At 33.2% G+C, this 12272-nt stretch overlaps 1 protein-coding gene across 2 annotated transcripts in view; it reads right to left on the reverse strand.

The window, feature by feature from the left end:
* LOC118544817 (cadherin-10) overlaps positions 1-12272 on the reverse strand; it is a 176122-nt gene that overhangs the window by 25757 nt on the left and 138093 nt on the right. For both annotated transcript variants that reach the window (XM_078066591.1, XM_078066590.1), the window contains exon 6: positions 795-982. In XM_078066591.1, the coding sequence (XP_077922717.1) occupies positions 795-982 (188 nt within the window). The remainder of the gene's footprint in view (positions 1-794; positions 983-12272) is intronic.

The raw sequence follows: 12272 nt of genomic DNA on the forward strand, positions 1-12272 counted from the left end.
CTCTTACTTTCCAGGCATGAAAAACAACAAAGAAGCTGCTTCCTCCTGTGCTGGTCACTGTCCATTTAAAAACATTTGGTTGCCTACCTTGGCCTTTGCAACTGACACTCTGGAAAGTTTTGTGATTACTCAGTGTTTCAGTGGTTACTTCATGCAATAGAGTTTTTAGCACATTTCAATATGATCTAACTTTTACGGGACCTTAACTTTTACGGGACCTTAATTTTTTCTTATAATGGTGGTACTGACTCTACAATAAAAAAACTAGTTACCTTTAAACTGTATCACTGAGCATATATTAGCAGAAAAGTTTAATTTATATAGCGGAAGGGAAAATGTGAACAATTAAATTATCTTTCAAAAGACGCCGTCTCTTTTTATTAGCAGCTCTAATTATTGCTTCATACATCTGGATAGATGGCATGCTACTTTTTATGCCTCCAACTGGGATGATATATTGCCATTATTAGCTATTAACTGCTTTTTCTTAAGAAAACAATGTTATTATGGGGCAGGGGGCTTTTATTCACAAGGCTCAGAAATGGAGTCACACATCTATTAATTTGCCTTTTAAATTTTGTAAGAACTCAGGTTTCATGTTTCAATCAACAAAAGCACTTGGTCAAAATGTCCAAGGAGAACTTTGGCTTTATGTTTCTCATACTTGTGCACAATATAAATCACATTTGGACTGATAGTGACGTCTCCTAATGGATAATGCGTGAGGGGATAGCACATAATGAAATCTCTATTTGCTAAATGGGCAGGTGCTTATTTAAACTGATGTTGTGCACCTTTTTCACAGTTATGATGCCCTCCTGTGTGTCCTTCTCAGTTATGATGTCAAACATATCAGTCCCATCACCATCAATAATTCGGTATTCTACTTCTGCATTTTTCCCTGTGTCAGCGTCAGTTGCTTTTACGCTCCCAATGGCTGTGCCAATTGGGGAAGACTCGAGAACTCGAAGGTGGATGGTGTCTGCAAAATATATAGAAGAGGGGGAGAGAGAGAGAGAGATGTTTCTCAATAGAATATTCAAAGGTAAATTGTGTATGAGAAAACATTATAAATCTTAAGCTCTACATCGATGTTGACTGATTAATGAGTTGAATACACATGGTATGGATAACACGAAATTAAGGTCTAGGAATGGAAAATGTGGCATTTGGGAGGCTTGGGTCTGTGCATATTACAAATACTGAGTACCAATCTCTAACAGTGTTAAGAATTCTGGTTTGAAAATGAGCACATTGTCTTTTCTTGCATTTGCACAAATAACTAGTGATCAGCTTTGAGAGCAGAGAGGTACCTGTGTTTGCTTATACAATCACAACATATCCCAGAATATACAGTGAATATTTATATTTAATTATTTTCCCTTTGTTGTATTTAGTTATTAACTACTCTTAGGTTATTTGAGCTAAAGGACAGAACATTACGAAATTCCATGAAATCAGCTGTAGTGGGGAGGAATCCTATTTATCTTTGTGACAGGAGAAACAAAGTATAGTCTGTGGGAGAAATACAAAGAGGCCCTTCATAGTGTCACTGTGAAAACACTCCATTCTGACAAACTCCTCTCTATTCCACAGCAAAACAAGAATTTAGCTAAGCTCCTAGTGCACCTAGATGAGCTTTCAGTGGGAACAATCTCTACTGCTAATGAGATTTATGTTCTAGCTCCTGATCATAAACTACGTATTACTGACAGATTAATCGACCGGAAGCACACTTCTGATTATAGCCCCTTCATGCTCATAAACCCTAAGTAATTCTCCTTAATATACACAGTAAAGCCCGGACCTCTTAGCTAATCATGTTCTTGCCTGAGTATATCTTTCCCAGTGTATTTTCCTTTAGTCACTTCTATGAAAGATTTGCACCAAACTGGACTTTTCAAAGTTTTCTTGTCGAAATTCAATTTCCTAAATCTCTCTCTCTGTTTCTCACATGACATTTCCCCTCACATAAGATTCTCCCCCCGCACTACCCTCTTGTAATCACAATGCAATTTACCGAATCTGAGAAAATGGCACTGTTACAGTGTTACAGTAAGTGTTTGGGGGCTATGCTCCTCAAATTTCATATATTGATGCCCGAACCCCCATTCAGTACCACAGAATGTGACTGCTTTAGGAGACAGGGTCTTTAAAGAGGTAATTGAGGGAATTAAGGTAAAACGGGATCATTAGGGTGGGCTCTAATCCAATATGGCTGGTGTCCTTACAAGAGAAGGAAATCTGGACACAGGCAGAGAGTGGAGACCATGTGAAGACCCAGGGGGAAGACAGCCATCTAGAAGCCAAGCAGAGGCCTCAGAAGAAACCAACCCTGCTGATCTTGAACCTCAATCTTAGACTTTTAGTTTCCAAATCTGTGAGAAAACAAACTTCTGTTGTTTAAGCCACCCAATTATGGCAGCCCTAACAACCTAACACAGGCACCTCTATCTGCTCAGTTTGGGAAGTTGTTTCCTAGGAGACATCAGTAAGACTCGGCTTCCACTACACCCCAGTTAATCGCGAGCCTGTTCTTTTTGTTTGTTTGTTTTTACATTTTCCTCTCCATCTATTTTTGGTAACACACTATTGAAAGCAACTCTCAACTCATTCCTTGGCTACTGTCCTGTTGGCTCTCTACCTTTGCTGTTTCTTCTAGAAATCCCTGTCCCTGAATATTCAGATGGCTTTCACTCACTTTCTTCAGACGACTGCTCAGTTGTGACCTTCTCAGAAGCTTTCATCAATAACCTTACTGAAAATAACCTTATTGAAAATACCACTCCCAGTCATACTTCATATTACTTGCAATAGCTAGTCATTATATTATTTACTTATTTATTCATATGTACCATGAAGATGTAATGCGAAACAGGGACTTTGTATTTTTCCGCCATGGTTTTCTCATTCTGTTTCTTTGAATGTAGTAGCCACCATATACTGATTTGTGTATTGGATAAATGAGAAACTTTCTAATTTGTCTACCAGCAACTATACTTAACTAAATCCAATCAAATCTCAGATACTCTCATTATACACTGCAGCCATAGTATCCTTTTGAAAACAATGCTCTTATGGATAATTATTCAGAGCTTCAAACTTCTTTGATTGGTCCCATTATACTTAAAATAAAACATACATAAGCTGCTTCTCCATAAATTGGCTTCTCTGTCTTGTCATCCTTTCTCTTAATTAATACTCTCTATGACACTGTTTGTTTTTTTTTTTTTTTTAGGTTTAGGTTTTTCCAGTATGCTTTTCTTAGTTTGATTTTCCACACAACTCTTTGCCTGGCAACCTCTGACTCTTCCTTTTGAAAATATCTGTTTCACGATACTTCTATCACAGAATATCACCAACTGAACCTATTTACTGCAAGAAGATTCTTTAAAAAATTAAATTGTATAGAAGCAGCACCTTGATAAATTGATATATTATACTGTATCAGAAATAGCTTTTCTAAAATACAAAAATTATATCACTGCTGTACTGAAAGCACTTATTATTGATATTAGGATAGATTTTTAAAATTTCATTATTTACTTTATAACATCTATAAAAGTTGCTTTCTGTTAAAATCTTCAATACCACGATTATCTATTCTCAGATCTAGAGTATATGTGGAAATATAGCCATAATAATGCTTTTTTTTAGTTAATGATTATTTAACTAGACCAAGAATTTGTAATATTTAAAAATAATATGAATGATTTGATTGATATATATATGAAATCTGCACAAACAATCTAGAGAATACAGATTTTTTTGAAGCAGGCATGAACCACTGAATCCCATGAACCATTTGATCAAAAATTAAATTATTAGACATGTTTGAATAAATTTTAACAAATCAATATCAACTAAATTCTCTGACCATGCTACAATTAAGGCAGAGGTTAGTATGAAAAAGATCACTCCAAAATACTCATATTCTTGAAAAGTTAAAAGAAAATTAGAAGTAATTTCTATGTAACTGATGGTTCAAGTAATATACAAAAATAGAGACCTAAAAATAATCAAAAAATCCATGAAAAGAAATTAAAACATGGGGCAGAGAAAACAATTCTACTTAGAGAAGGTAATTTACAACTTTATGTGTTTTTATACAAAGACAAGACAAGCTGAGAATAATAAGTTAAGCATTAAAAGAACCTAGAAAAGAAAGACATAATAACCATCAAAGAAAAAGAAGGAAATAATTAAGATAAAAACAGAAAGTAATCAAGTTGAAAACAAATATAGAAACAAGAGAATAAAAATGCCAAAAGTTAGTTTTTTTAAATGACTCACAAAATAATATATATGACAAAATGGTTCATGAAAAGGGGAGAAAGGGCAAAAAGTATTAGGAATTATTTTAAAGAAATGCAACTACAGAAAATGTAGTGATTTAAAAGATTAGAGAGTATTACTTATATGTCAATAAAATTACCTAGTTAGCTAGACTGGTAAATTCCTAAAGATAATTAAAAATATACCAAAGGCACTAAAGAGGAAATAAAGTATGATTTAAAATATGATTTAATACATGATTAAATATCATTTAATATATGATATATGATTTAAAATGATCTAGCCTCTTAAATACTAGCAGCTCAAATATTTTTTAAAGATTTTACTTATTTATTTTTGAGAGAGAGAGAGAGAGAGTGCGCACATGAGTGGGGGGGGCAGAGGGAGAAGCGGATTCCCCGCTGAGCATGGAGCCCGATGCAGGACTAGATCCCAGGACCCTGGGATCATGACCTGAGGCAAAACCAGGCGACTAACTGACTGAGTCACCCAAGTACCCTTAGCACCTCAAATATTTTTAAGGAACATTCGTGAAGCAGAAAATTCCTTATTTTCTCTTCTTATGTAAAGTCTTCTGGAGAAAAGAAAAAAGAGGACTCTTTCCCAGCTCATTATGAGATCAGTAAAACCCTGATACCAAAACCAGACAAGAGTCCAGTGGTTATATAGAGTGGACTAAAATTCAAGATCCACCACACCTAACTGTATAACATTTAGCAAGTTCATTTTTAATTTTTGGTTCACCATCATTTACATTAAGTTTAGTTTTGGGAAATGGTATTTTAATCACTTTACTATTAACTAATTCCAATTTGGATTTCACCAGCTTTTCCAAAGCTTTTTCAGAGAGGGGCACCTCGGTGGCTCAGTCGTTGAGCGTCTGACTCTTGATTTAGGCTCAGGTCGTGATCTCAGGGTCAGGAGGTCGATCCCGTTTGGCTCTGTGCTCAGTGTGGAGTCTGCTTGAGATTCTTTCTCTCTCTCTCTCTCTCTCTCTCTCTCTACCCCTCCCCAACCCCCTCAAAAAATAAAGGAGGAAGGAAGGAAGGAAGGAAGGAAGGAAGGAAGGAAAGAAGCCTTTTCAGAGATCCTACTTTGCATTTGGTTGTCATGTTTTTTACTCCCTCCAATCTATGAGAATTTTTCAGTCTTTCCTTATCTTCTTTTAAGGAATACTAGTCAGTTACTCTGTAAAATGTCTTTCAGTCTGGGTCTGTTTTATATTTTCTCATGATTAGATGGAGGTTTTATATTTTTGTCAACAGTACACAGAAGTGATCTGTTCTCAGTGTATCATATACCAGAGAGCATATGATGTCTTGATCACTTGGTTAAGAAGGTATTTCTGTCAGTTTCCTCCATTATTAATAAGTAATTTTTAAAATAATTAATGCATATCTTGGGAGATATACTTTAAGATTATGCAAATATTCTGTTTCTCCTCAAAAATCTGCCCATGAATTTTAGTACTGATCAGTGATCTTAATAATTAATACTGTGGTTTTCTAATGATGATTTTCTATTTTGTTGCTTCTTTTCACATTTACTACTTGGAATTCTCCTGAAAGGAAAAGCTGCTCTTTCTCCCCATTTATTTATTTGTATTAGTATATGTTTTTATCAGTATGGACTCAAGGACATTTTATTTTATACTATGTCCTATATATCGTTTTGTGCAATTTCTTACAGGTTTTGTCCGTGGGTGATCTTTTAGGTTGTTTACAATGCCTCTTCAACATGCTTCCATCACTTTTTTTTTTTTAATGAATTTCTACACTGAACATGGGGCTCGAACTCACAACCCCAAGATCAAGAGTCAAATGCTCTACCAACTCAGCCAGCCAGATGCCCCATTACTTTTTTTTTTTTTTTTGAGTACTTCCTTAATATCTGGCATCACAAAATGTTACAGGTTCATCTTATATTTTCTGTGACCAAGCCCTAAAATTGGCTGTATCTCAAAGTCCTAGTTCCTTTTAATAGAGATAGAACCATAATTTTGAATATAATGTAGTATTCAAAACTTTAAATAAATGGAATAAGTCTAGCTTCATAATGTGCAAATGTGTCAAAAAGCCAGAAGGAAGGTTAACTATTTGTATTTGAAATAAGAAATCTAAAGATATCTTTGACATAAACATAGAAATAACAGTAAGTTATTGTCTTTCAACTTGTTGATTGATCTTTGTTTTGAAAATAAAATATCTGTATCCTTCAAAAGGAATTTAGATGCTATGATTTATAATATTAATGTTTAAGCTTTTATGGCATAAGGGAAAATCCTGTACTGTAATAGAAAAAATATTTCATAATGTTATTATAATATTACTATAATATTAAAACTGATTTTATAAATTCACACTTAGAAACTAGCTGTACATTTTTATTTTAATCGCTGTATCTGAAAAGGTCTAGAATTTTATTCCACTAGCATGAAACACAACCTTAATGCCCAAACGCTAGTCACAAATGTTTTCTTTATTATAAACTAAATTTTCTTGGAGATTTGCTGTTCTAAATTGGAGGAATGGAAAGGAAAGTTAAGATCAGGATTTCCTCAGACAGAAATTGAGATATCAGATTAATGGGATCATAGAAAAACACAAAAACCAACTTGTTACTACTGTCCATCATTTTGAAAATTTAATCAACAATAATATAGTAATTAGTTGATTAAAAAACATTAAATCAGGCTTCTGGCAATGCAAGCTAGATAACTCAGTTCAACTGAAAAACAATAACTGTGGATCATAAATTAAGCTAGAAATATACATTCAAAGGTATTTAAAAAAGTACAAGCCCCAAATTGATGGAAAATGAGAAACTACAAAAGTAAATAGAAAACTGAAGTCACCTTTTGACCTGAGGATATTTGCTATTTCCATAACATTGATCATTATTTTTATGGCTTCTTGAAGAAAGGAGGACATATATCAACCTCCAAATCATCCACAGATTAATTCTACAACAGCAACTAGTCTCCACAATAAAGTAGGACTCGTGTTTTTCATGGAAACATGGTCTAGACACAAACCACCCCTCATGACATTTTACACTCATACTATGGGTTCAAATGAACCTAAAGAATGTTTTTACAGACCTAAGAGCTAGGGGAGAGAGCTGAAACTATGGCTTCCATCAACACAATGGTAGAGGATCATCAGGCAGTCTACAGTGACTTCAGGGAGAGTCTGTGTCTGGATGAGAAAACCACTGAAATTATGCCACCTGGGAGGACCCTTCTTCACTACCACTTGCCACACCTTTGTTTTTAAAGTGCTTTTTACAAAAGGGAGAGAGACATTAAAACAAAAGACATTATAGCTCCATGAAAATAGAGTTGTAAATACTTGGCTCATAAAGACACAAAGGAAGGAAAATGATGGAGTTAGGTGCCGTAAGATATAGGACAACATATCGAATGCCTCAAATGCCTGTTGAGATACGCGCACACACACACACACACACACACACACACACACACACACACACACACATATGGATACACAAACACATACATATAGATATATATATTCATATGTACTTATATGAATATACATATTCTTAGCAAACAAATAGTCCTTTAATATTTTAATGGAATATTTTATCAACAATCTTTACAAATAAGCTTTTGAAATTTACTAATGAAAATTAATTCAGCCCTTCCAGAAGTTTGCAGGTTTCTATGCCTTGATTATGATAAGATTCTTCGAATTATTATTGTAAGTTTCCTCTTTTTCCTTTATGTTTCAGCATAATTCTTGAACTACAAAATATTAAGTCATATCTGTATATTAATCAAATTATTTTATTGCTAAAGACAGATTTAACCTACATGGGAGGGTGATGACATGGAGATGTGTTAATTTCCAACTTTATCCTGCAAAGGTTGCTCTTTAATTTCCTTCACATATGCAAAACTTTAGTTAAAAATTCTAAGCCAGTATCTTTTTGGTTATCTACAACAATCCTCAGCTCACACACACACACACACACATACACACACACAGTTTCTAGAACTTTAATTTACAAATAAATGTAGGCCAATAATTTAGCAATCTTTAGTAAGGGAAAGAAATCTAAAATAAGACAAATGATTAACAAAGCATAAAATAAAAGTTTGATAAATCAATCTATGCTCCAATTAACAACTTCTATAAATAAAAGACAATATAGAGGAAGTGAAACATGTTACAAATAAAGAGAATAATTTCATATCGACAAACATAGTATCTCTAAACATCCATAAGAAAAGACAGATAAGCCACTGGAAAAATTAGTCAAGGATATGAACAATGAACAGTTTATAGTAGAGGAAACAAGAAAGACAAACGAAAGTATACTGGATTTTAATCAAGCAAATGCAAATTAAGGCCATGATGTGATACTATTTTATACCTACTAAACTGACAAAAATTACAGCTGACAAAACTAAGTATTAAAAGTATGTGATATAATGGGAACGATTATGCAGAGCTGATGGGTGTTAAATTTGGCACAATGACTTTGGGAAATGTATTAATTAGCTAGGGCTGCTTTAACAAAGTACAAAAAACTGGGTGGCTTAAAACCATCAAAAACTAATGATGTAATATATGGTGATTAACATAACAATAAAAATTTTAAAAAAACAACAATAGGAATTTGTCTTACACTTCTAGAGCCTAGAAGTCTGAGATCTAGGTATCTGGCAGGGCCATGCTTTCCATCATGGCTATAGGGAAGAATCCTTCTTTCCCTCTTCTAGCGTCTGGTGTTTGCCAACAATCCTTGGTGTTCGTTGACTTATAAGCACATCAGTCCAGTTACATGGCCATCTTCTTCCTGTGTCTCCCCTGTGTGAATGTCTCTATGTCCAAATTACCCCTTTTTATAAGGACACCAGTCTTATTGGATTAAAGCCCTAACCCTAAAGACCTCCTTTTAAATTGATTACCTCTATAAAGACCCTATTTTTATATAAGGGCGCATTTTGATGTACTGAGGTTTAATAGTTAAAAATATACTTTTTAGGGGCACCTGGGTGGCATAGTTGGTGGAGCGTCTGACTCCTGGTTTCAGCTCAGGTCATGATCTCAGGGTCGTGAGATGCCCTGTGTCCTGCGTCAGGCTCCACACTCAGCAGAGTCTGCTTCAGAGTCTCTCTCTCTCTCCCCCTCTTCCTCTGTCCCTCCCTCACTCGAGGTCTCTCTCTCTTTCTCGTTCTAAAATAAATAAACAAATCTTAAAAAAAGAGGAAAAACATTTTTTAGGGGACGCAATTCAACCCATAACAGGAAACAATATGGGATTATATAATGTGAAGTTAAATAGTAGCATAAATAAAATCCAGCAATGCGTATGAGAATAGTTGCAGAAATGCCATATGGAATTACTATTTGTAAAATGAAAAAAAAAAAAAGAGGGAGAGAACCCAAATGTCAGACAGCATGAGAATAGGTAAATAAACTTTTTACATAACACACATTCCTACATAATTCAAAAGTGAAAACTGTGAGCTATAGTTATGTGGGAAAAATATGGATGAACCTTAGATACATAATAATAAGTGGAAATAGGCATATATCAGAAAATTATATACAGTGTGATATTATTTTCACAAACCATAAACAATAAGAAGACAAGAATATGTTTTTAGTGATATGTAAATGCTATATGTATATTTATAAATAATCTCTATATATACACAAATATATATATCAAATAACATTAAATTTGAGGAGCATACATGTTAATGCAATCTATTTTTAAAGTCCTCATAATGATTTAAAGTAGTACTACATATATTCTCTTGTAATTATTATACACTATGTGAAAAGTTAAAGCAAACAAGCAAACCCACTTACACCACAAATAATTGTCAAGTCAAGCATCACTTAAAAGTGTTGGTAGTGTTCCTAGCACTTAACAGATGCAGACATGTTCCATTTCGGATTCAACAACAAGCCTCACAGATTTCAAATATATATTCCAGATTTACATATTATATATTATATATATTACATATTATTATAATAATATATGTTAATATATTATATCATTATATCATATATTTAAATACATATTTGGGATTCGTATATTATCTATATAATTATATAATATATTATAAATATTAATTATATATTAGGCTTATAATATGTTATATGATATTAATATAAATTAATTATAAATTAATATAAATATTATGATATCTAGTAACAAATATATATATATATATATATATATATATAAACACAAAGAAACATGAGTATCACAGGAACACAAAAGCAAAGCACTAAAAAGCAACAACAATAAAAAATTCCAAAAGCAAAAAAATGAAACAAATAAAATTCTATAGCTAAATCAGATCAACAAAACAATTAATGTGGAGTCATCATATAAAAAAACATTTTCAAATATATTCAGTGTGCCTTAAGAAGTAAAAGCGGTCATAAAAATCTCACCAGAGAATATAAAAAGTGGCTGGGGTTTTTTGATATAAAGCCAAATACAATAAATAGATATTTACAATATAATAGTTGAAGTTAAAAAATAATGGATGGGCTAAACTGAAGATTATGATCATCCAAGGAGGGAATTTGTGAGCTAGAGGATAAATGGAAGACAGTACACGCAACTGAAAACTAATATTTAACTGTGAGGTTGAGAAAAAAAAAAAAAAAAAGACATAGATTAAAATGTCAATGGACCTTTCAAGGTAACCCCTGATGCTAGAAAAATATTGAGAAATGTCATCAAAATTCGATGATAGAATTATTTTGGACCTCTCCAGCATATTAATCAAGTGTGATAACCAAATAAAGGTAGTTTTAGACTCAGCAAATTTCTCTCCCTTTGGGCCTTTTTAAAGAACCTAATGAAGAATGTATTCCAGGAAAATAAGGGGTTAAATAGAGATATGGGAATACATGAGATCTAGACAGCTTTGTATCCAAATTACAGAAGCGAAGAGGGAAAGTCTGGGATGGCAGGATTTTCTGAGCTATAGAGATTAGCCACCCATGTCGGAATGCGACTACTGAGGGCTCTAGGTGTGCAACCCTGAAGGCTGGCAAAATGAAGCTGAATGTTATAGGGCTGCTCACTGACAAATACTGAGCAGCTGTGCACACAGCACATTAAAAGCACAAAGCTATAATATCTTGGAAAAATACAACTTTGCTGAAGAGGATCTCTAATATTCAACAGTTGAAATTATTGCATGGGGAAATCAAATGTCTGGGTTTGTCTCTGAGACACTTGAAAGCCAGGGCATGCTCCAGTAAACATTTTGGCACAAAAGATCAAAATTTTACATAGTTAATAATATGGTATTTTTTGCATACGTTTTTTTTTTTTTGATAAGCTCATTTTGAAAATTGCTAGTTTTTTTTAGACAATTAAAAAATCTCTATATATCTAGTCCTTCTATGAAAATGCTGCTGGGACAGAGAAAGAGAGACAGAGAGTGGTGGATATAAAAGAAATTTAATCACATATTATTTAAATTTGCTAAGATAACCGATAGAGAAATGGGGAAGAAAAAACAAAAACAAAACAAAACACTGATATAATTACATCTGGGGAGAATAGGTTGAAATGTTACTGAGCTTCATTTTTATCAATGGTAAAAGGAAGTCAAAGGTAATATATAAAAATATTTCATCAAATAATAAGATATTGCTTAAGGAATTGTAGCTTAACCTAGATGAACTAAAAAACAAGTTTAAAGTTGTTTTCTGTAAGGATTAGATCTACAGGTGAGGAAGAATGGAAGAGGTAGCTTGTTTTCCTTTTTTTTTTTTTTTTTTAATATCTATAAACTTAATACTTTGATGCAAAATATTTTTAAAAAATTAAATAGAAAATGTTCCTGGTATTAGGGATTATCAGGTTCTGGTGAAAGGTTTCCATATCATGGATCTTCTTTTAACAGACCAAACAAGAACAAAAGAACAAAACGTTTTATTGTTTCATTAATTTTACTGTCACATAGA

Source organism: Halichoerus grypus, chromosome 2, assembly GCF_964656455.1.
Source record: "Halichoerus grypus chromosome 2, mHalGry1.hap1.1, whole genome shotgun sequence".
Taxonomy (NCBI): domain Eukaryota; kingdom Metazoa; phylum Chordata; class Mammalia; order Carnivora; family Phocidae; genus Halichoerus; species Halichoerus grypus.